The 27,017-nt window shown below is 34.5% G+C and overlaps 1 protein-coding gene and 1 long non-coding RNA gene across 3 annotated transcripts; both read right to left on the bottom strand.

The window, feature by feature from the left end:
• Positions 1-22: 22 nt before the first annotated feature.
• Positions 23-10,915, bottom strand: LOC130797815 (uncharacterized). 2 transcript variants are annotated; one of them, XM_057660582.1, is made up of 10 exons: positions 10,739-10,915; positions 9,831-9,949; positions 7,348-7,494; positions 3,197-3,618; positions 3,002-3,112; positions 2,432-2,919; positions 1,880-2,045; positions 982-1,221; positions 763-897; positions 23-648 (listed from the first exon to the last, which is right to left on the bottom strand). In XM_057660582.1, exons 2-10 carry the CDS (start codon positions 9,943-9,945, stop codon positions 517-519), a joined length of 1,956 nt encoding a protein of 651 aa, XP_057516565.1. In that variant the 5' UTR covers positions 9,946-9,949; positions 10,739-10,915; the 3' UTR covers positions 23-516. The 2 variants fall into 2 exon arrangements, with proteins under 2 accessions (XP_057516565.1, XP_057516564.1); XM_057660581.1 differs by having other exon boundaries at positions 9,768-9,949; positions 10,739-10,913.
• Positions 10,916-11,950: 1,035 nt separating this feature from the next.
• Positions 11,951-14,688, bottom strand: LOC130797814 (uncharacterized). The gene is made up of 2 exons (XR_009038950.1): positions 14,570-14,688; positions 11,951-12,377 (listed from the first exon to the last, which is right to left on the bottom strand). It is a non-coding gene; the product is annotated as an uncharacterized LOC130797814 (long non-coding RNA).
• Between the last annotated feature and the right edge of the window lie 12,329 nt (positions 14,689-27,017).

Below are 27,017 nucleotides of genomic sequence, written 5' to 3'. Positions count from 1 at the left end.
TATACAGAAGAATTCGTGTAAATTTTGAAGAAAAATAGGTATGTCAGGTATGTTTCCCTGGCAATTGGTAGTTCAAATAATTCAAATCAAATGAAACAGTTTCAACAAAAAGCCGTGTATGTTTGACTGGCAGTTTTGGCCTTAAATAGACCACTCAGATTTTTCGAACTACAAACAACACCAAGTAAATGATGGACATGGGCTGTGCCTCGCAGGGCCCGGGTAGCCACAGGCTGTGGTAGCTTAGTCACGTCAGAGCCACAGGCTGTGCCATCCCGAGCTTTGTCAGGGAAAATCAAAGCATGTGGCACAGTTAAACAAGTAGCTGATGTATAATAAAGAAAATTGTAGATGGTTCCGATAGAATTTACTACTTGTTACAGCAGTATATGCCGTACACTTGGCCTCAGTAGTAAACTCACTTTCAAAATTTACTTCCTCATTTGTGTGCACTGTCTCAATTCTATAACTATTATGATATATACTTTTAGAGATGATATACAGCAAGAGATTGTACTAATTCTGGTCTTCCAGTACTTGAGTGACAACACCCACGGCTATGGTTCTTCCTGATGAACGTAGAAATACCCTCCCAAGAGCTTTACAATTGGAGAAATCCTCAACACAAACCGCTCCTTGTAAAGCTACCTGAAATGACAAGCAAAAGATCATTCATAATGCTAACATATACATGCTGAATAAAGCAGCTTTTTGAAAGAAAAAGCAATCCATAAACAAACTGAAAACTAGTAACGAACTCACCTGTATAACAGCCCTCTGCTTTGCTAGAAGACAGCGAGGTGCCTTTTTTGTCTCCTTCCCGGTTTTGGGATCGATCAATGACACTATTTTTACAACTCTAGCCGCTTCTTTTGCATGATGGATATGGAATTCCAGCTGTATTTCATGACAATACTGTGAGTTACCAGGCATTAAATTATATTTTTAAGTATACATTGACACTAACTAGTAGATGCTCACCTGAGAACCAATCAAAATTGGGATTTTTACATCCAAGACAAGAATTTTCAACTCCAAGCGAGATGCAACCCTAACAGGAAAATCTGGATGACATAAGACACCTCCTGCAATTATATGATTAACATCGATGCCCTGTAAAACAACAGAAACATTCTCTCCAGCCCTTGCAATATCACAAGGTTGGGAGTTGCGCTCAATGGAACGAACTGATGTTGTATCCCCCAAAGGCATAACCAGAACCTGCATTTCAACATTGGGTGTGATTATGAACAGGTGGGTTGCTAAGATATGATAAACAGAGTTATCAACTCGTAGCTCATTGCCTGATCCCAAGAACTAGAGTCAAATTAAGGATATAACACTAGACAACAATGAAATACACAAGAGGATTGTTGGTGGGGATATCATCAATTAAACATATGACTCATGTAAGAGACCCCATCTTTTGATTCATGGAAAAAGGGGATTGTTGCCTCCGTTAAGATTGCATGTCTTGTGAAATACAGACATGAAGAAATGCTTTTGTCCAAAAATTGAAAGAAGTGTGACATTAGAAGCTCTACAAATGCCAACGTGAAAATAGTTATTAATGACTCTAGAATTTAACAAAGACATTCAGCATCTATCTCAGCTGGAAATCCCCTTACAAGTCTAAATTTCAGATCACATAAATTTTAGAAGCATGTTTCCCAAGACATGCTCACTTATCATGAATTCTGGTACATATCAATAGTTTTAGCAAGAGGAAGAGTGAAGATTGCATAAATCTTTCGTGTAGAAGTATCATTGCCGCATAGTCTTGACCCATTTTAGCACGGAACATTTTTCTGATAGAACGTATTACTAGTTAAGGTCATTGTTCACCAAACATGTTCTCAAATCACGCAGTTTTACATACCTTAGATCCAATTTGTAGGGCTCCAGCCTCCAATTTACCACATGCTGAAACGGCCATTGAATGTGCTTTGACAACATCACATATGGGCATAAGCAAAGGCTTTTCATAATCTCTACTAGGCAGGCGTAGCGAGTCTATAGCATCTAAAAGATATGGTCCTTTGTACCTGCATATTGAAGCATCTATTTGTCAACCAATTGATTTTGTAACACGCCTGTTTGAATCAACATCATAAAAGAATAAGGTACAAAAGTTGTACATCAACTACACTCCCTTGTTTCGTAAATCAGTACTGAATAATCACTTGGCTTTTCTAGAGTCAAATCAACTACACCCCCTTGCTTTGTGGATCAGTACTAAATTATCACTTAAACATATGACTCATTTAAGGCCAATTTGTTATGCTCCCATGTCCAGCCCAAAATCAGTACTAACTAGTTCACTTAGCTTTTTTTCAATGCACTACAACTAAGCAGTCAAAATTATCAGTATAGTATTGCTTCTCACCTATTTGGTTCTCTTTAACAGTAGCATATAATTAATTGAACATACCAAGAATTTAGACGCACATCAGTAGCAGAACACACCAAATTTTGGTTTTCTATAGCGCTCAAAGGAACCCATGAGATGAAAGATTCCTTGAAGCCACATTGACCTAGAAAAGACCCAACTTGATGCTTGATCAATTCAAATCGTTCCTTGGAGTATTCCACAACATCCATTTTGTTAATTGCAACTACAATTTGATCAACTCCAAAACTTCTAATAATTTGTGCATGCTCTCGGGATTGTCCACCAATATTGTCCATCCCGGTTTCATATGCACCAACTGAGGCATCTATAAGGAGAATTGCAGCATCTGCTTGGGTTGCACCTGATATCATATTGGGAACGAAATCTTTATGCCCAGGAGAATCTAGCACAACCACATGATATTTCTTGGTGTCAAAATACGCAACAGCAACTGTCATGGTTATTCCACGCTCTCGTTCTTCAACACTGTCATCAAGAGCCCAAGCATAGGCAAATGATCCCTTTCCCTGAACACCAAACAAATTAGTAAGAAAAACCATACTTAAAATTGCACTAAAAACTTGAAAATGAGAAATATCCATGATTAACCTGTTCTTTGGCTTCTTTCTCATACTTATGCATTTGTTTCTTAGATATTTGGCCCAGTAGATGTAAGAGTCTTCCAGACAATGTCGATTTTCCAGAATCAACATGGCCAACCTGTGGCATGACCAACGATTATATATTCCATCCTTAGCAAAGATCACTGCAGAAGAAGTAATATTTGACTTAAAATAAACTTACAATAGCAAGATTTAGTTGATCCTTTTCCCCAACTTCTTTGTCAGGTAGCATCCACTTCTCAGGTTTGTATTGTGCAAGGGTTTTCTTAGGAATCAGAATGTTGGAAGATACATGTTTGTTATTCAATGACATATTATTCAAGCCACTAGGAAGGCTTTCAGATTCTGCTCCATTTGCTAGAGAAATACTCCCATCTATGCTATTATGTTTTGATTTTTTGTTCTTTGAGGAAGCTTTATCAGAATTTTTTGAGCTCGAGGGACCCTCATCCATAACAGTATTTCTCAAAATGTTTACAGTGAGGACATGATTGTGATCTTCTGGAGTGCTTGTTTTTTTAAAAGTAGTGTCAACTTGTCTTGTACTAGACACTGTAGTAGCTTCTGTCTTCACAAAGACCCTTGGGGGCACACCTGTAGTTTCTAAATTTACAAAATGAAACAGTGTGTGGACGATCAGCAGCTTTATACTAAACATTGTATATTACAAAACCTACAATAACTCGAAATCTAAAAAATAACTTTATACAATTACATCATGTACAGGGAAAAATAGAAACCCTACCGCCTTTACCTAAGAGATTGTTTCACGGCTTTGAACATTTACACGGGTCTCCTATAACAATTTATTAGTTGAGTTGCTAATACGCGGGAGCTTTTAATGCCAGCTAGGAACGATCACTCCCTCCAACGGACAATAGTTAGCACGTGAGGAATACACACACTCAATCACCCTGGCGCTAGCATAGGCAAAAGGGGCACCCACCCACGGCCCAAAATAATATCTCACTCAAGCCTATATAGAAAACTGACCATTTAATGCAAACAAGAAATAATCACTCACTCAAACGAACAATAGTTAGCACATGAAAAATACAACTCGATCAGCCAACCCTCGAAACAGGCAAAAGGGGTACCCAAGGCCCAAAATAACACTCCCTCTGTCCCTCTCAATTTACACAACTTTTTATTTTTGTAACAACCCGGCCCCTCGGACCGCCGGTGACTACTCATGGAGACTGTAGACTGGCCCCACAGATCAACACAAGTCTTTCCAGCGCACTTTGGCCTCACTCGTGCGTGCCCGGGAAAACTTCCCAGGAGGTCACCCATCCTAAGATTGCATCCCACCAAGCACGCTTAACTAAGGAGTTCTTAGCAAATGGGCTCCCATGAAAAGAAGATGCAGCTTGTTGATATGAGTAATCTATCAATCCTTTTTCATGCTAAATCCAGGGTTTCACAATTTTAGTCGATCTGATCCCACTGATTTAACACCCTTTCCTTTTTTGATAATGGTCCCACTTACCTTTTCATATTATGCATAAACTTATTCGCTCTCTTTATCTTAACCACTCATTTCTAACATCCCTTGTTTTTTTATCTTATTCTCCAACCATTCTCTTTTCTACTAATTTTCACCCAAAAAGCTATGGGTGCTAAATGAGAGGGGCAGAGGGAGTATCTAACGCATGCCTATATGGAGTTCTATCCATTTAATGCCTAAAATCAAGTAACACTATTTAACTACTAGAAATAATCAGCATTCTTAATTCTCCTCCCTTAATTTATTTAACTGCTGATCCCAATATGCTAGGTAGCATTTACTCTCAATAAACATTCATCCCAATATTCTAGGTAGCATTTACTCTCAAAAAATATTCATCCCAATATTCTAGGTAGCATTTACTCTCTATGATTAGTGATAGTTCTCAAGAAATGATAAAATGAATAGTCCTATCGTTTCCAGTCTTTTGATCCCTTCTTAGATTATGAAAAAAAGGAAAATAATGGACCTAATTATATAAATACCGAGAATTGTATTACTTAATTTGCAAATGTGAGCTTTTTAATACAATTTTTTCCTCCTGTTTTTTCTTTTGTTTGTTGCGTATCCCATTTTTTTAGAAGTTAATTCAATAGTTTAATTGAAGGTTGAGAGTTATTAGGTAAAGACTACCAAGACTTTAATTGATAGAACATGTAAAACACAAGAAAATTTTAAATACTATGATAATTACCTTTTATAAAACTTTAAATATATCTTTACACATGAACAACTTTTATGATAGTTTAAAGTCCATCTTATTGTCTATAAGGACGACTATCAACATCATTCATTAAATTACAATACATTAAGTTTATACATCAAATTTACTTGGAACATACATTGGAGATTGAATGCCTTTTTTTCCTTTGCATATGAAAGGTTTGTAATTTTGGATACCATTTGAGGGCCGAATATACAATTTCGCGATGGGCCTACAAATTGTCAACACCAGCAGTGCACTCAATGCACTCCCTCCAACTCATTTAGATGAAATACTCACATACTTATAGGGACAACAAACCCTTAGATTTTCACCTAAAAGAACTATTGATTTTCTTGAACAATGGTCTCACAGAAAATTGAACCAATATTTTCTCTATTGAATGCGGAAATCTCTTTCCTATACTGATAATGGGGTTGGCCATGGTTCATACTAGCCACTACTGTCTGCATTGTAAGTTGGGCGACATGTGCAACTATTTCCTACATGTAGCAAAGGTCTAGTAAATTAAGTTATGTGCTGCAAATTTGTGGTCACAACCACCAATGAAGAAGGATTTTGCGACCACCTTTCAGCAATTAGCGAACTCTTGGAGGTTGATAGCTAAACGGGGCTTCATGCTGCTTTCCCTCCCTTGCGGCCTAATTGGCCGAACAAACACGGCATAAGAAAAGCAAAAGCCCAAATAACTTACTTGGCTAATGTCCCTAAAATTTGGACCATTATTAATGCTAACCCAACAGAATAGTTTAACATTAAAAAGATTTGATCTTGATACCCAAGATTGGTGGGAAACTCAAATCTACTAAAATGAACGCGAAATACTGACATGAGAGGACAAAATGCACAAAAAATATCCAACACTGATCCAAAAACTAATCATTCTACACCCAGAGCACAAAAATTGACCCACAAAATCACACGAGTTAAAATAAAATTGACTGAAAACAGAATGTAAAGACAAAGTGCGCCTAGATTAGTCAATGACTCCTGATTAACCTTGTAGTGCTTGTAATTGACCCTAAATAGACTAAATAACAGATAAAATTCCTATGAATATTCTCTAATAGTGGACAAAGATACCCAGAACAAATAATGTGGCGGTGCACAAGGTCGTGGCTGCGGTTATGCCTATGGAATGACGTGAATGTTGATGGATGCTGCATGCCCTTTGGATATCTTCTGTGGCTCTGACAACAAAATATTACGGCCTCCTAGGATTATTCGACTATAAGGCATGCTAGTATGCAGAAGCATTTGATGTTTGGCTGGACAAATATTCGGCATCTTTTGGGCCATGCATACGTCTGGCATGCATACGTCAAGGCAACTTCAACTAAACCTCACACACATCGGGCATGCTTTTTAAAACTGATAGTGGACAAACATATGCCTCCGGGAAGAACGAGTTGTCAAACGCATCGTCACATATCCAACAACTAGTATTATGCTTTAAAGAAAAAACACCAAAGAACTTGTTGCTAAATTAATATCACAGATGTTGTCACTGGATCATACGTACTGTCATTTAACTACGACTCGACTATTGCCAAACTCAACTTCAGTATGCCTTTTCCTAGTCATAGTTTTATGATCGGCTCAAAAAAATATTAGATGACGAAAGTAGGGTAAAAAATAAAGCAGAGTGATTTCGATATAAAAGGTGCACAAGACTACATGAGCTACAGAAATCTTTTTGTTGTGGCTTGAAGTCTCTTAGAGCAGTGCCATTAGTCAAAAGCACTTCTATTCTAGAACCAAGCCTACACTTTATCACCCATTTAGAAATTACCAAAAAAAAGTAGCATAAAACCATATCGTCAAACTATGGAACACATAGATTAACCCACTGTCCCTAATCCCTACTAGCCTCTCCACCTAAAGGAAAAATAAATGAAATAATCATTCTCAATTCATACAAACTCATTAGGCACAAAGCAATAGTAACTTTGATACATATATTGTATCTTCTACAATATAGGCATGATAGAACTATACGCAGTGGAAGAAAAAGTCTAACAATGCATCTATACTGATTGGACCCCATGAAGAAAATTACTGATTAAGACACATTGACACAAGATGAAGTTTTTTGCATTACCTGCTTTCTCAATATTGTCGTGGCTATTAGACGGAGGGATACGAAGAACCCCACACATTTCACAATAGTTCATACTTTCTTCATTATCATAGGTGCATATAGAACAGCGCCAAACCCCAGAATTAACAACTTCTCGTGTCACTCCAGCTTCAACACATGCAAAATCAAGTCTTCCGTTAAATAAAAGACATGGGGCTTTGCTTCTCGTGCAAATAATAACTACTATACCAAAAGGTTCATATAAAAAATCTTTGCACAAAATATAGAGAATGCTTATTAAAGGCGAAAACAACTAGGATTATTTGAAAAGGGGGATGGAGCAAAATCTATTCTATTTTTAGAAGGGAAATTGAAGTTTCCTAAAAAAATTACAACAATGTCCAAGAACTTGAGTTACTAATATCACTGCAAATAACTTTAAGTCTTCTTGACTTGTAGCAATGGCAGCACACTAAAGAAAATTTTAATCCTAAAGCATGCAGGATTTAAGATCAACAAAATGTTTACAACTTTATACTGTACCATGGAAAACATGGAAATGGGATGCAAAGAATCGAAGATATGGGCTCGCTAAGGGGTTTTAGGTCCATGACTTGGGTGTCTAAGCCTATTAGTTTTTTCCAAACAAAACGTGTTGGTCACACAAATGTCATACATTTTGTCAGACATTGGACTTGCTATATTTCCCTAAGGGAACTTCTATTAAAAATTCCAAGTAGAATTCATACTTATGTTCAAGTGCTGAAAAAGGGAACATTCATATAACATGCATTCTATCACACACGCTTCAATAACATCCAATCATTATACCTTTGGTTATCCGGAATTCAAAATAAATCCCGCTAAAATTTGCCTACTTGTAACTAATTTTTCTAACTCAAGTCAATACTCCTAGTCACTAGGACTTATTGTTCATACCTCAGTCAATTGCCAAAACTAACAGCCAATAAGCTTCAATAGCATACAAACTATCTTTACAATATTCTATCATCTTCATGTTCACTCCCACATTGATAATGAGCTCATAATGAATTTTGACCGGAATTAGCCATGGGGAAACTACACTGTTTTACATAGTTTATATTTTAAGTAGTTCTATATTTAGTAGTCCTTATATGAATAGGGTTAATACATTAGTCAAAGCATTGAATCAAGAAGTATAAAATTTATAATTCTTTCGTACATCATCACACTCAAGAACTCCTAATTGGAGCTACAGAAATCTAATGAAGGCTATTTCAGTTGGAAGTGAAAAAAGAGACTATGAGCTTCCCAAGTTTGGTCGTATGCGAGAATCAAACTTCTACAAAAGAAGTTATGGCTAAAACAAATAGACTGGAATTTTTAGTGGAAGACATGGGCGTCGTGCGTAGGATGTTATTTTTCATGTCTTATCTTTTGGTTTTATATTCTATCTTTTGAATTCCTTAAAAGATTATATTTGTTATTAGATTAGATTTCTTTTTTAAATCAAAATGGGATTTATTTTCTTATAAATGGAGGCTTTATCAGCCAAGAGATTTGGTCATATGCGAGAATCAAACTTCTACAAAAGAAGTTATGGCTAAAACAAACAGACTGGAAATTTTTTGATCGAAGAAATGGGTGTCGTGCGCATAATGTTATTTTCCATATCTTATCTTTTGGTTATATATTGTATCTTTTGAAGTCCTTAGAACATTATATTTGTTATTAGATGAGATTTGTTTTTTAAATCAAAATAGGATTTATATTCTTAAAAAATGGAGGCTTTATGAGCCAAGAGATTTTAGATATTTGAATTTTCAATCAATAAAATTTTAGTTTGACAGTTGCATTAATTTCTTGTGTTCTTAAGTTCAACGATTAAAAGCTATAATCAAACCTTGGAAGATAAAGTGAGCGAAGCTAGGTTGGAACAAGAGGTAAGGGCTTCTTGTGAGTGAAGGAAGGCATTCTCATCACAATTGTATAGTTGCAAGACATTTCAATCACCGATTGCATTATGCAAGTATTCCCACGCAACTAAGTATCCCTCCACACACCTAACTTGGTCTTTTGACCATATTCGGTGTATAAACTTAACAAGAAATGGGCTTGAAAAGAGAATATTTAACTTCCACATGCATGCGCTCATAATGACAATTATGTATTGCATCATACAAAGTAAAAATAAACTCAATGGACACCTCCAAAACCAAGTTGAATTCAACCAAAATGTAAAGCACTAATGCTAGATTCTCTTCGTGGAAAATAATATAATTGATTAGATAAAAACCAGCATACCAACAATTGTCTCATTATCTAATCAACCAAAAGCAACCACAATTCACAAAATAGTAGTAGTTTACTTATTCCTGACAAGGATCAGCTCATTGCCACAAAGACCGGGTGAAAAGTTACCAAAAAAGATAATGACTTAATACAATAGGAATACTTACCATACTCTTCATGATTAACAACTTCTTCTTCAGATAATGACTTAATACAATAGGAATACTTACCATACTCTTCATGATTAACAACTTCTTCTTCTTCATGGTCGTAATCATCGTAATCTTCATAATCATCATCATAATCATCATCATAATCAAATCCATAGGTAGCTTTCCGAGACATGATTCTAACACATTAACAAAAATAAGGGGAAAGAAACCCACACTTATTAAGCAGGAAATGTAGATATGTTTTTATCACAGAACATAAAGATCCAAAATTATTAAACCACCTCTAAGAAAAATCTCTAGCTAGTGCGCAGCTAGCAATTTAGTAGAAGAAAGGTACCGACATTATGACGAATCAATGACAGCGTCTTTTAACTCACTTTACACCAACAAGGACCAATTCACAAGTCACAGATAAGCCAACTATCTTCCCAGTCCCAAATTCATCAATTACAAAATGAATTCAAAAATTTACTACTAAAATTAATGGACCATAAATAATAAATTGTAAAATTGTAGGTCAAATATAATCTCAAATCAGAAAATTACAATACATTCACGCCTCAATAACTACAATCAAATTTAAGCCAATTCGAAGCCTAATACCATAGTTAGCATACAGGTGAAACGTAAAAATCCACAATAGAAGTCAGTAAAACATCAACATTCATTCAACAAACTAACTAAAAGTTTTTAGTGAATTTAAGGTAATTTGCATTGACAAAATAAATCAAACAACAAGAACAAATTTGATACAATAAATCACTGAGCAGATATCTAATATCCACCACTTTTAGTCTAAGCCAGTAAATCACAAAAGTAACATCAAAATCTTTAAATATGAGCAATTTGAAACAATTAAAGGTCAATTAAAGCTAAATCAAAAACTCAAATAGGGATTAATGATTGAGATAGCCAAATTAGTAACAATAAATTAAGATAATAATTCAGATGGAGAAATCAATTACCAGGAAATCGCACGGCCGGATAGCGACGCTCTAGTAGCGATTGTGAGAGTGCTCCGCGGCTGTGTTGCCTCGTCTAGTTGCCTGCCTGCGCGTGAGTGAGGGCTTGTCCGGTTTACATCCCAGCGTTAAGCAAAGGGGACAGGGGTAATTATCTACTAGAACTAGAATTTGCTTGTTTTTGTTGTTGCAAATTGAAACTAAATGAAAATAAATAAATAAATAAATAAATAAAATAAAATAGGAGTGAAAAATAAAAAAAATAAAAAAAAATGAATAACAAGTGGTCAATTTTCTTGAGTTTATTTAAATTAAAAATATTAAATATCATTAAGAATTCGTTTAGTTGACATTGATATTTTATTGATACGAAATAGTACTTTTTCTAAAAAAACGACTTCTTTGATAAAATTTTCATGAAGTTGTGAATTAACTTCTCTTGAAATTTTAAATTTTATTTGTGATAGATCACACTAATAAATCATTTGCTTTAGAAGAGGTTCAAATTTTCAAATTCCAATTTTTTCCGATTTTATATTAAAATAAAAAATAAATTTAGTAAAAAAAAAACAAATATACCTACACAAATTTAACACAATTGAATTCCAAATCCAAACCCTATAAAAGTGTTATGGTATCAAAATGCATACAAACTTACAATATGATAAATACTAAATGAAAGTTCAAAGTTCAAAGTTATTCTTCGCTTTTTTAGAAAATTAATGACATATTGCTTTTAGAGATTCAATGAAGCTTGATAGATAATGCAGAGCTTATGTTCTTTAGTCATTAATCTAATTTTAAAACTGCTTTCAAAACATTGTTTGCTTTCTCATCCAATTTTTTCAGAATGTATTGTAGGCTTGTAGCAATATGTAAACAAGAAATCAGATTGTCATTATAATCCATTTGATGAGTCTTCTTTTCCATTAATTTTCTTTTGAGTTTGGATTTTTTGTACTGTAATGAAGTGCCACACTTCTTGTTTGATTGGTCGTTTTCCCAATTGTGTTGATTATTTCTTGAATCAACGTCATCCTCCTCATCACATTCTATAAATAATGTTTTTTTGAAATTTTGTCAATTGTACTCACAAAAGACTTGCTAAGATTACCAATTGTCTTGCCTTTAGCATAGATTTATTCAAGAATGTCGTAGTAAGAGAAAAGTAATTCTAATGTACAACACATCACCAAAACTCATCACCAATAGCAGTTTTAACAACAGAAATGATTTGCCATTTTTTATAAGCATTGACTCAAATTGTGTTGAAGACATATAACAACTTTTTCCAACACAAAATACAACGGTAAATAACAAATGGGGTAACCTAGGCCTATTCGTCATACACATTTTTTTCTCAACTAGTAATATATTCTTGTAAGTAGGCCTGTGCAATGGGCCGGATAAGGGCTGGATCGGGCTCTAGTGGAAACAGGCCAGGCCTTTCAAAATAGAAAATAGTACTGCTTGCATCACTCTGACGTGATTAATATATGATATTCTCAACTCTCCTAGCAGTTATGCTTGCACTTTGCTTTTGAGTACGTTGATCCCATTTAATATGAGCATCAGGAATCAATTCATAATCTCTTTGATCTGCATAGTAATAGTTCAGCCATGGTAAAATCTGCTACTGCTACTGCAATAATTTTAAATGTTAAGATAATCATTTTAAACTGTTGCAATAATCATTTTTTATGTCATTTTTGAATTTCAGCAAAGCTTCTCTTTCTTTTTCAAAATAAGTAATGTTTTTCTGGGCTTTAGTATTTAAATGTTGAGATACTAAAATTAGAAATAGAATTAGCAGCAGATGAAAAGATGATTTGAAGAAAGGGTGTTTGCTAATCATTCTCAAAAGTGGATTGAACCAGTCAGCAAAGCATTTAGAATACTTAGACCTCAGTTCTAAACTAATTCTATTTCAAACTTTGATTATCCAACAAACTCAAACAACAAAAACAAAATTTTTTCATCAGAAATTTGAAGAGCTAGAATCCTTATTTTCATCATCCATTTCCACAATTGTTTCTTCCTCAATTGTTTCTTACATGATTTCGAATCATATTCTAAGTCCATGGGAATGTCATATTCAGCTAACTAACTAGAGCTTGTACAGTTTTGGACTTTAAAGAACTACGATTCGGCGAAATAGTCTTCCCCCCAAGACTAAATGCAGATTCCGAAGCCACTGAGCTAACCGGAATGGTAAGCAAATCTCGTGCTAATAGTGCTAACTCTGGATATCTTTTTGCACTTTGTTGCCAATGTGATCCTCTTCAAGATATGAGTTCAACTGTGATTTTCTAGCTCTAGTATTGCAAGATAGTGGAGTATAACTTTCATAACCATCAAGTAAATTATCAAATCCACTATCTAAAGGAGGGGTAGGAACTACAGGAGAAGTGGAAGCCCGTAACTTATAATTCTCAAATAATGATCTCAAAGTATCTAATACTTTAGTAACTCGGACCATACCTTCCCCTTCCCCAAACACTTTAACTAAACAAAACTCTACAAAATTTCAACTTAAATCGAGGATCCAATATAGCCGCGCAAGACAACTGCAAATTGTACTCCTTCCAATACTTGTCAAATTTTTTTAACATTGGATCCACAATAGATGACAAGAATGCATGGGGGCCACTTTCTGTCCTAAGTAAATGACAATGAATTAACCAAGCTCCCTTGAAATACAAATTTGATGTTGGGGTTTTAACAGCTGAAAACATGCATGTCACGTCGTAAAATATTTTCAAAAACTTATGAATAGCCACTAACTTTTCCCATTCGCTATCTGATGGCACATAAATCTTGATAGAAGTATACTTTAACCCCAAATGAATAAGAACATCCTTATAAAATAAAGCATTATCAATCATCTTAAAGGTTGAATTCCAGCGTACTTTCATGTCAATATTAAGTTTCCTCTTCACATCAAGATGAAAGTTTTTTTGAGCAACCTCAAAAAAGATTTTACTTAAGTTAGATGATTTTGAAATCTTTTTGACCAATTTTCGAACATTTTCCAAAACATCTCCTAGAGGCTCTAATCCAGTTTGGACAATCAAATTAATCACATGTGCACAACATCTTACATGAAACAATGATCCACCAAAAGCCAACATCGCCCTCATTGAAAATCTAGCTTTTAAACTAGATATCATAGCATCATTATATGTAGCATTATCAACAGTCAAACTAAGAACTTTATGATCAATTTTTCAATGATTTAAAAACATAAATATTTCATCAGAAATTTTTTCAGCATCATATGGAGGAGAAATGGCTCGAAACCTAAGAATTCTTTTCTGTAAGTTCCAATTCTTGTCAATAAAATGAGCCGTAATACACATAATGTTGCCAAATATGTTTCGAATCCCACAAATCCGTTGTTAAACTAATAAGTCCAGGAGTATTTACCAACACGAATTGCAATTTTTCCCTATAACAATAATATTCAGAAAAAAGATCCCTAGTAATAGTAGTTCGGCAAAATGACTCAAATTGAGGATTAGCTCTAGCCATCATTCTTCTAAAACCATTTTCTTCCACAGTTGAAAATGAGTGAGCTCCTTCAACAATATAATTCAAAATTTCTACTCTAATTTCTTTCATATCAAAGACAAATTCCCTTATGTCATTATTATACAATCGAAAACCATTTTATACAATCGAAAACAACAATGGAGATAGATTGAAGAAGACAACAACTAGAAAATGGAGAATATTAATCAAATTAGTGCTTTTCAATTTGAAAGAGGAAGAAAGAGAGATAAAATTTGAGATAAAATTAGTAATTTTAATCTAAATTGTAAAGAGAAAACACACCTGAAAAATTAAGGTTGATGATTTCCTGCAGCAATTCGAGAATATAATCTACAATTCAATTCGACAGAATGCTTTCGAGATGTATGTTAGGGTTTGCGATTTCGAAGGTTTGGTTCCAGCAACTTTGAGAATAATTAAAGTGGGTATTATTAAATATCGTTACCCTTTTCATTTTATCGTCACCCCTAAATGAAATTACAAATTCACCTCTAAATTTTAAAAAATTATAAATTTGTCACTGGACTTAAAACTTGCTTAACAAAGTAAATTGCACTTAATAACACTATTATCACTGACCCTATATATATTGAATTTTCAGACGCGCATTTGTATGATATACGAATTCAAACACGATACTATCTCTCTAAAAACGTTCTTCGATTTTAAACCGATTTTAAACAAGCTGTTAGTTGTAATCGATTATCTATGGCTAACGAAAGCGACTATGAATCGGATGCTGTAGGTACTTAAATCGATTTAAATCGGTGTGTTTTTTCTATAAAAAAAAAGTCGCAAAAACCGGGCGAGTGGACCACGGTTCAGTCGCACAAAACGTGCAATTGGACCATGGTTCAGTCGCAGAAAACGTGTCCAGTCGTACGTTTTGTGCGACTGAACCGTGGTCCTCTCGCGGTTTTTGTGCGACTTCTATTTTTTATTTATTTATTTATTTTTATTTACATTATTATTTAAATTATTATACGTCTTAGTAAATTATTATTATTAATATTATTATTAATATTATTATAATATTATTATTAATAATAATATTAATTGTATTTTTTTATTATTGTTATTATTATTATTATTATTATTATTATTATTATTATTATTATTATTATTATTATTATTATTATCATTATTATTATTTTTAGTATTATTATTATTATTATTATTATTATTATTATTATTATTATTATTATTATTATTATTATTTTCTTATTATTTAATATTAATTTGTTTTATTATTATTACAATTATTATATTATGTTTTTTGTATTGTTATTATTTTAATATTAATTATTTAAGTAAATTGTTAAAGTAATTTATAATTTTTATTTATTATTGAATGTTTTTATTATTAATTTTTGTATGTATTATTTTTTTAATGACCTAATGTATGGTTTGTTTCATATTTCAAATTTGCAAGACTTTGAAAACTTAGAAGATAACGTAGATTATTCCGGTAGCTTTGTTACGGATTGGAAATTTGATTCCTTAGATGAATTACATAGTTGGGCCGATGCGATAGCAATAACAATTAGTTTTCAATTTACACGTGCTTCTCATTAAAAAAATGACGTTCTAGAATTAGTGTGTATTTAAGATGTCACCGCTATGGTAATATTAGGGGTGATTTACATAATCTAGATAATACTGTCCGACCTGGTTCTAAAAGTAGAAGTTGCGGGTGTAAATTTTTGATTGTAGCAAGTAGTCGTAAACCAGGAGAAAGACCTTGGACGGTAAGGGTGTCACATGGTGAAAAAGGAAGACATAACCACCCGTTCTTAGTGTATAGAGATAGTCATGTAAGGGCAAATAGGATCAATGTAGATATTCGGGAGCACATACGACAGCTTAGTGCAACCGGCCTTTATCATGACTTTTATTAGACAAATTTATCCTGGTTTTTTTACTAGTATGAATCAGATTTATAATGCCAGACAATCAATAAGGAGGGTAGGACTCCCTTTCAACACTGTCTTTATATGGCCACAGAACTTAATTACGTGGTTTGTACAGACTTGGATAATGAAGGGGGATTGAGCAGATTATTAGTTGCAAATCCTACCTCTATCCAAATGATACATACGTGGCCGTATGTTGTGTTGATAGATACAACGTACAAAACAAACAAACAAAAGTGGTCACTGTGTGAAGTGATCGGAATGACGCCAACCAATCACAACTTTTTGGTTGCATTCTGTTTGATGCAGGATGAGGCGATTGTGTCGTATTCGTGGGTGTTGCAGGGATTGAGAGATATTTTGGCACAGCTCAGACTCCTAGCGTCATTGTAACCGATCGAGACGAGGGTTTATCTGCAGCTATTCGTGACGTCTTCCCAGGTAAAAAGGTTTTGTTGATTAATTATTGTCGTTCTATATATTGAATTTGTCTTAATTACGTTCAATGTTGTGTTTAATGTAGATGTGCGGCATTTGTTATGCATTTGGCATATTGCAAACGACGTTGAGAACATGGTGGACAAGTTGTGTGGCGGGAAAAGAAATCAACAAGGGCAAGTATTCAGGAAAGTAGATGGAACCCCTTGGTTGAAAGATCTACAATCGACGAATTTGAATAGAGATGGCAAGCGATCGTGAATACCTAGTCGGTTAGGAACAAAAAGGTCGTTCGGTATTTGGCTGGAACATGAATTTCACTTAGAGAGAAATTTGTGCATGCGTGGACCAATGAATGTTTACACATGGGTAACCAGACTACCAGCAGAGTTGAAAGCCAACACTCGTCTTTCAAGTATTATCTTGGTAGCGGTAATAGCTCATTTGATACCTTGTTCAAAAGGGCACACGCACAGAATACAAACCAACAAGCCAGGATCCGACAAGCGCTACAGGAATCCACGAATTTTGTAGCAAGGTCGTTGCGACAATATTTCTTCAGACCTTTATATCGCCACGTATCTATCTATGCCTTGGAGCAGCTGCGGCTTGAGCATAACCGTATGTTAGATTTGGGTGATTATGTACTTAACAAATGCGGTTGTGTACTACCGCCAGTCCATCAACGTTAGAGAGAAGCAATTGACAATTTTTCCAAACATATAGAAACACATTTTAGGCGTAGGATTATGCTTTGGAATAAACTATGCTGGGCAAGACCACCAAAACGTAATAATACCGCTGAAGATGCTGTAAATTTAGATAGTCCATAGTGTAAGGTGATGTGTAAATCATTATTCAGTTTTACTATAGAAATTGTAGATGGGATTCAATTTGTAGATAGTCCATAGATGAAATTCATTGTGTATAGTAATGTTGTAAATTAATAAAAGCATTGATGTAAACATTAATTAAATTTAATGTAAAATGTGTTGATGTAAATAAATAAACGCATTAATGTAAATTAGTTTAAATACAAACTAGGAAGGGCCATGCCCCTTAAAAGGTTGTCATTCGACAAATAATTCTTTAGCATCATTAAAGTATACATCCAAAGCAAGTCTTTCCCAGGGGTTCATTTCCGCAACAGGAGGCAGTCTCGCCAATAGAGCGACTCAACTCAGCCATTCATTCTGAAACTGAAAAAAAAAAGGAAAAAGGGTGTGAATAAGATATTAAACAACATCTAAATAGCACAACGACATAATACAAAACAAATAAATTCAAAAAACTTACGTATTCCAATCTAAATTCAGTTAGACCAAAAATGGAAATTGGTCCTTCGCCGGGGAAGACGTACGGGTGGGAGCACACTCTGAACCAGTCAACGTAACTAGGATCAGCCTCTGATGGAACAGATGCCCGACGAAGTGCCTGATCACCAAGGCGAGCACTATAGGGGAACCTACTCCATGCCTCCAAGTACATAGGCGGAGAAGCAAAGGTTACGGAGTAGGTACCGTGTGCCGGTCGTACAGCCTTGGCTAGTCTCATAGGAGGGGGGAATAGTCTGCACAAAGCCGACCTGTCGCACTGTCCTCTCCGGCAAATACACCTCGACGATATCAAAGCAAGTGATACCCCCAATGAAGGTGGTGTGTGGGTACTCATTCAACAATGCCCTTGGAGAAGTCATGTACGAAGTCCATTCCACCTGCATACGAGCCAAGTTAACATATAAAAATAATCTAAAATTAAAATAACATGCATAAGAAAGTGTGATGTGATGTACAATACCTGAGTTTTCGTCATGGAGTCCAGTATACTCCTACAGTCCCTCAGCCTGTCCATCTCATGACCTGGCTTGGGCGTGGACCACATCTCCGCCCTAGTCTTATTAGGAACATCTGCTCGGCGAGGATGAGGGCGGAAGGCGGGAAAGTACTCGTAGATCTATGTCTGGAGCAATGTCAGGCAACCCGCAATGGTCTTGCACCCAGCCCTAGATGCCATTCCCAGCTGCCGATACATGTAGGCCAGGGTCACCGCACCCCAGGCGATCTCATCCTGATCGACGTTCACGACTAGTATCGGGTGAGGTTGCATGCCGGTTCTGGTCTTATCCGCCACCAGGGTAGAGCCGACAATAGCCATGTAGTAGGCTGTCGACTGGGTATCCATAGCCTGGGACCGGTGACACTGCTGCATCACTTCAGCAACGTTAACGCAGCCGTTGGTGAATACCCCTCTCCGCCTTAGCTCGGACATGAGCTCCCCAAACAGATTGGTAATACCGACCTGCCATTCCCCCTCAGAAGGCTCAGCCGATAGAGAACCTTCAATACCAATTCCCAATATGCGTTGCACGTCGTGCAACATAATCGTCATCTCCCCCCATGGCATGTAGAAGATGTTCGTATCCGGCTGCCACCTCTCCACGAAGGCCGATATCAAAGCACAATCAATGTGCTGGTGCATAACGTACAGTAGACGGCCGAGGGGAGTAGCAGGTAGAACATTGTACAGCGCATCGGTCATATCCCTCAGTCCGATGATCGCCTCCAACGACCTCTTCCTACTACGGCATTCCAGAACCGGAGGCGTACGATCGGAGCCGTCAAAAATAAGTTTAGCAATGTGCCCTCCATAGATGGGTATCAGGCGCGTATCTGTGGGCCCCCCGGGCTGGGGCGATGTGACTAACCAGTCCGTGCCAGCGGACTGTGAGCGCCTGCTCCACTGTGGCGGCTCATTCTCGACGAGACTACGTCCGGCGCGCTCAAATGCGCCCGAAGAACTAGGGCCGGCACGTGTGAATCTGCCGTCGGACCCCCGGATAACAGTCCAGTCCACTGGGCGAACAACAGCGCCATGGTACTCAACATCATCAGCATCATCATCATCACTAGAAACACCCAACTACTCTGGAGGCTGCTAGCCTGGTCATCAAAACGAGTACGCACTTGGTTCAGCGTACTCGACTGTTGGGCCTCACTGTGTCTGGCAACCTCTTCCTGCCTAGCCCTCCTAGCAGAATAATAATAATAATAATAATAATAATAATAATAATAATAAAATTAACAGTAATAATAATAATAATAACAATAATAATATAAATAAAATTAATAATAATTATTCATAAAAAAAGGGAAAAAAAAAATAATAATAGGGAGTCGCAGGAAAACCGTGAGCCAACCGCGATCCAGCCACAGTTTTCCTGCGACTGAACCGCGGTTGGCTTGCGGTTTTCCTGCTACTCCCCCTTTTTTTTTAATTTTAAAATTTAAAATAATACGATTCGAAAAAAATTACCTCGATTAATTGTTTGCGGATTGAATTTCTTACTTTTTGCTCCAAAAACTTTATGTTGTAATTTCGTTTTTCGAGTGTGATAAAAGAGTTGTTTAGTTAGATTGGAGTATGTATAGGAAATTTTAAGTCCAGTGGCAAAATCATAATTTTTTAAAGTCAAGGGGCAAATTCGTAATTTCATTAGGAGAGGGGGTGACGATAAAATGAAAAGGGTAGCGATGTTTAAGAATTGGGTTAAGTTTATTCATGTAATAGCTTATTTTGTAGTGTACTGAGCCCGTCTTTACTCTTTGTTTGGATCAAGATTCAAGGCCCATTTTACAATCCTTTTTAAACCCTTATCCAACCCTTATCTTTTGATATTTATAAATTAAATTTTAAGTCCAACCCTTTTTCAACCCTCCCCCATATACAACCCTTAAAATAAAGGGCTGAATCAAAGGCCCCAATAAAAATCTAGCCTGTTGCACAGGTCTACTTGTAAGCATCCCACTCAAAAACTAGAAATATATATGCACTATACTTCTCAAACAAATGTAGCATTGATTCTTGATTCAATGTACTGAACAACCTTCAAACCACAATAAGGAAGCACATCATTTATCAAATATTCCAACTTATTGATGTAGCCATTCTAATAAGCACCCTTACCTTTCCACTTAGGATCAACAGATAATTGATGTAAAAATTTAATTAATCACATCTTTTTCATATGTTCAAAACCATTTATTCTTACCCCTTCCTCAACTAATTCCCTCTTGGCTAATAATGGTATTTTTCTCCATCTTAAATACCATTGTGAACAAACAACCATCTACCAAAAAAAAAATATTAACTTTATCGACCACTAAAAAAATAAAATAATGAAATTTAAAAATCATTCAAATATTTGTACAGACCTTGTCTAACTCTTTTGCTCGCAATCAAATTAAATATTTTCATCAAACTGTTACAAATCAAAAAAAGATCAAATGAAAAATCTATAAAACGACTCTATCTATCATCCAAAAATGAAAAGAAAATATTAAAAATCCACAAGTTTGATGCATTATAAAAATAAAAAATTAACATATTGAAAAAATTTATAAATTTAAGAATTAGCTATAGTAAAAATATAGCTCAAAAAAATTGGTATATTACTTACTAATTAATATTTAGTAATTGATATCCGTGCATATAGCACTCCTCCATTCCTTGTGCTATATTTAATCACAATGCAGCTATTCTGTTGTTTGAAAACCAAACAATGTGACAAGTTACTATTAGTTGTAACTAGCTTGATTGTCTATTGTCTATTGTCTATCTTCCACACTAGTGTTTATGGTTCAATTCCAACAGCAAGCAAAATACAATTCAAAATACAATTCTTTTTTGGGTGTTGGATGTAGGCCTATCTTGCCCTCCTTAAAGGCCGAGCTTAAATATCATAATTAAAAAGTAGACTTTAGAAGAGAGATAATCAGCGTCCTCACTAAAGTGTTAAATGTCCTCACTAAAGCCATGGGAAATAAACAATACAATCAAAATTTCCATCGCGACCAATGTACCACCATATATTGTCTAGATGATCCCATTATTTCTTTTAAGATCAAACCATTAGTCGCTTGTTCGATATATTAAAACGTTGTAATAATTTTTTTTTTATCATCATTGGGTTATATAAATATTCCTTGTGTACATACCTTTTCAAAACTGATCAACACTCACATAAGGAATACTTCAATCACTGGTTTCCTCTCACAAACTATTCACCTATTAATTTTAAGTTTTTAACCATGTAAAACACATATAAAACATAAAACAACATGCATAATTAATCTTTTGAACACAAGACATTAAAACAATCTTATTTTTTATATATAAAAGCGAGACAAAATTAATATTCGACTTATTTTAACAACTTAACATTTTTAAATCAAATTTCTGACATTTTCACTGCATTTAAAAGGTATAAAAATCATTGACCAAATTTCATAAATTTTACACAACTCTAATATTGAGTATTTTAAGGTCAAAAATGCACCCAAAACGCTAAATTTTTAATCAATAAAATATATATCCAAAAATAATATAATTAATTTTACCAATTTTCTCAATACATATAATTATACTACATTCCTATTATAATTCAAAACCACAAAATGCCCAAGATGGAATGATTGCAACGGGCATCACATAGCGTGTTAGGACCATAGACTTTCACATAATCCTCTCAAAGCTAATTCGTCCCCTCAATCTTGCTACCTTGTTTTGACGCTCTTCTTTCTACTTGTCAAGCTTAATAATGATACTTTTCTGCCATTGTATACTATCTGGATCAATCCACCTAAAGTAGTTACAAGCCTACAAGTCTACAATTTAATGCTTCATCAATGTAAAAAGGACATGTAACAAAATAAAAAACTTAAATAAAAGTCCTTTTAATTGCGATTATGTTCAACTTTATAACCATAATAGCACTTCTCTTCATTAGTATAATTCGTTGACATCTACACAAAAAGAATATAATAAAGCTAATTAATTAACTTAGGTAATCCATACTCCCTTTTATTCACTATTAATTTTCCATTTGAATTTATATTGCTATTTACCGATCACTGTTAATTTGTGTTTTATTCTTAATCTATAAGTTAAAATACAGTTAAGTGAGATTTTGTTTGATTCGTCTCGATGTAATTAACATTAACATTTTATAATTTTTGATTAAATACATTTGAGATATTTATAATTAAATATGTGTATTGGCAAACGAGCAAAAATGAAATGAGACAAAAATTTGAATAGGAGGAAGTATAAATAATAAATTATATTTGAAAATTATTAAAAATAGTTAACTCATAGAAAAAGTAAAAGAGATATGCCTTAATTTCACTTTACAATGTATTATATAGTAATTGAGACAAAAATTTGAGAGTTTGGAAGGAATGAAGGTAATCAATCAGATAAATTTTTATGCAATCTTTGTTCGATGTTATTCTCATCGAACGAAATATTGGCTATTTTGAACATCCAACTGCAAGCTTGAATGACTAGGAGAAAACGTCAAAATAAGTCAGTTCACACTTGTTCATTAATATTAATAGCGAACAAGAGTGACATGATCCAAGTAAGTGAAACCCTTGTTTGCTGTTAGTAACAGTAAATAAGGGATTGACTTACTTTAACCATATCCTTCTTGTTCGGTGTTACTAATAATGAACGAAATTTGGCTGATTTTTTTTTGACTATTAATTTTAATGGCGAACAAACTCTATACTTAGTTTAGATACGAAGACACTTATTTTAGCAATTAGTTTAGCCTCACACTCTTTTGAATTTCTTTAGAATAATTTGCAAATTATAACTTTCAAGTAAGGGGCTTTTGCGAATAATTTTTTTATTTTTTATTTTTTTTTGCAAATTACAGCCACAAAATCATCAAAGTCTATATCATTAAGGCCAAATCATCGGATTTTGGCTAATTGACCACATAATGACAGGTGACAATCCCTAATTACCTTTGACTTTCTAATTTTTAATTTTATTTATTTATAAATTAATAATAAAAACCTCCCACCACCCTATAGATCATCGCACCTTACCAACACCCTTTATATCGAGAAGATTTTTACCATTGTTGAAAGCTTAAATTTAGAGAGTAGGGAGAGCTTTAAAAAGGTGGGTCACATGGGAAGAGGGGTCGTTAGAGAGGGGCATTAGGGGAGGTGGTCACCGGAGAGTAGGCTATCGGAAAGGTGGTGGAGGGGAAGGAGGTGGGTGGGTGGGTGGTGTAAAAGGTGGTGGGAGGGTGGGGGTGGTGTGTAGCAGGATTCTTTTTTTGAAAAATCAAAAACTTAGAAAATCAAAAGATATTAGGGATGGTTAATAATCATTAGGAGGTTAATTGGTTAGAATCTAGTTACATGACCTGAATGGTGTACATTTTGATATTTTAGTGATTGTAATTCGCAAAAAAAACATTAAAACTGTAATTTGTAAAAACATGAAAATTGTATTTGCACATTATTCTTTTTTTTAAGTACTTGTTTTTTTTTTTCAAAATTTCTTTTCTCATTCAAATACTAAGCTTAAATAAAAAGGCAAACACTTTGTGTTTGAGGTCATAATAGGCTAACACGTTATAATCCAATATAGTAGTAATCAATTTTTTATTGAAAACTATTGAAATTAGAGTTGATGATTAATTTAATGAACGGAGGGAGTATTTACTAGTGGAAAAAATGCTCATTTGTTGTGGTTTTTTTGTCATAATATGCTGCGGTTTAGGCCCCAAGCATTAGTGATAGCAGCAGATGGTCTATATGAAATATTGCGGTTTTTTAAACCGCAGCACAAAAAAAGCCTATATGTTGCGGCCTAACAAAATCGCAGCATACTATATGCTGCGGGCCTCCTAAAACCGCAGCATATAGTGTAACACTATATGCTGCGGTTTTAATAGGCCCGCAGCATATAACATATATTTTTTTTCTTTTTTCGTTTAATATTAATAAATAATCCAATGATTAATGTACAATGTAATAAGCAATGATTAATGTACAATGTAATAATCCAATGAGAATCACCAATTATGACCAATAATCACCAATAATTTCTTTGTAAACTCTCGATCGTATATATAATATGTACATATACAAATTAAAGTCCTAATTCTAAACTAGTTAATTACATTATTTACCAAGAACAAAAATTAGCAAGATACGCGACAATCTTGTTTTTCAATTCGCGCAATTTCCCATCTTTCAAAGGGCGTGTTTCCCTTGGAGTGTCGTATAAAACCTATAATATAATATTAAATTAAATGATACATAAACATTAGATTTTACCAATAGTAGTAAATATATAATATTATAATTTAAGAACGTAATAAATACTTACGGCATCAATGTTTTCGATTCTAACCTTCTTCACGGATTGTAAGATATCGTCTATGTATTTGAGAGTGTAGTAGCCGCAATCAACGGTATTATAATCTTGTCGAAAACACTAAGAGAAAATAGATATTAGTGCCAAAAAAGCTTTAAAAACTCTTAAATTCGCAACTTAGCACGTAATTTCTAACATATGACTATGATTTTCAATTCTAACCACTTCAACACAATAATATATACCAAATAGTGTTGTGTGCGAAGTTTCGTGCAAAACAAACCAAGTTTTAGCTACTTTATACGCGAAAGTGCCAAAAACACTTAAAAACCCATAAAATCGCAACTTAGTATGTAATTTCTAGCATATGACTATGATTTTCAGTTCTAACCACTTCAACACAATAATATATACCAAATAGTGTTGTGTGCCAAGTTTTGTGCAAAACAAACCAAGTTTTAGCTACTTTATGCACAAAAGTGCCAAAAACACTTAAATGAAACGTATTTCGAATAGTGTTATGTACCTTTACTGCTGTCCATTTCGAGATGTGGCTCTGGATATAGATCCCATTTCTCCACGCACTTTCTTCATTGTGCTGAAACGCATGGGAAAAGTATAACTATTTATATATCAATGCATGTAATAATATTAATGTAATACTATTTATATATATATATATGACACTTAATTAAATGAAATTGGTAAAATTTATAAAATTACGTACGCATTCAACAAGGCTTTGAATTTTGTGTATGCGAGGCGAGCTTTGAGCTTTTTGTAATGAGTCGAAGACGTGCACAGTATTCGTCAAAGGATCATTAATGGTAAATTCTTTACTGCATCTCGGGAATGAAGTCCGCAATACCAATCTCGCACCCGATCTCCAGCAGGAGTATTCATGGGCGGACTTTGATTGGGGTATAAACCCGCATCCACCCACTCTTTTTGGGCCTCATCGTATGTTTTTTGGCCCAAGCGATGGTAAAACTTCCTTTTACTTGTTGATTCAGAAGCTTTACCACGCTTTTCCTGATTAATCAATACAAATCAAATGTCGTATATTAGTTTAATGATTGAATCAAAAGAAGTAAATTTAAATCAAAAGTATAATATAATATTAAATACTTACAACTTCAATGAGAGTTGTTCTTTTGGCAACAAAAGCCTCCTATTCATTCTTCGATATGTGACCCCATATTTCATAAGGTATCTTTGAAGGTGATTGCTCTTCACCATCGTTTCCCGTTTTGACCTTTTTGGTTTTACGGGCACGCTTCTTGGTGATCCAGCCAGTTACTAGCTTAGATTTAAAATCTCTGAATCTTTCAGCAACAGCTGAATGAAACACATTTTTCTTCTCCTCATCGTTCTCGATGTGAAAAAGATTTTACAAAAGAAAAAATATATTTATTAGTGTGAATTAAATTAATTTTAAAATGAAACTAAATGAATAAAAATAGTAAAGTTATTGCTTACCACAGTATTATCCTATAGATAGTTCTTCAAACCCTCTGGAACCTCGTTCCATGCATACAATATCGAAATCTTGCGGATACATAGGCCCACTTGTTTTCCATATTGCCTATGCCATTTTCCACAGGGTTGACCCAATGCATTGTATTCCAAATGCATGGGTTCTGTGACTTTGAGGTTTTTTATAGGACCTCGCCCTTTTCTTTTCTTAGTGGTAGTGGGAGCATTCGTTGGTGGGGCGTCTTCAGTGTCATAATCATTATTAAATGTTGGAGCGTCTTTAGCCATACACTCGTATTTAACAATTTGGTCCTCTTCAGTGTCATAACTGTGATGCTCATTATCCGAGGTCTCAATCTCGGGGATAATTTCGTCTCTGAAAAGATGCATTGTATATGCTGCGGGCATCCGGTGAACCGCAGCATTTGTATTATATATTTTTTTGCTATTTAATGTTGCGTTTAAAGGAAAGCGCAACAGATACGTTTTTTTCCACTAGTGATTATATTAAAAATATTGAATATTTTTTTTTGAAAAGTTAAAGATATTGAATATTAGTGGCATTATTTTAAGAAAAATATGTATTATATTTTAAAAAACTATTCCATTTAAAATAAAACAAGAATTTGAGAAAAAACAAAGGGATAAACCAATTACTAACGAGTCAACTTATTGATGGAGCCTGTTCCTGAATCCTCTAATCTACATTCCAAACCAACGGCTAC

Source organism: Amaranthus tricolor, chromosome 13 (genome assembly GCF_026212465.1).
Source record: "Amaranthus tricolor cultivar Red isolate AtriRed21 chromosome 13, ASM2621246v1, whole genome shotgun sequence".
In the NCBI taxonomy this organism is placed as follows: Eukaryota; Viridiplantae; Streptophyta; class Magnoliopsida; order Caryophyllales; family Amaranthaceae; genus Amaranthus; species Amaranthus tricolor.
Note: the sequence above shows the minus strand (reverse complement) of the source record. Positions and strands in the feature narration are given on the sequence as shown.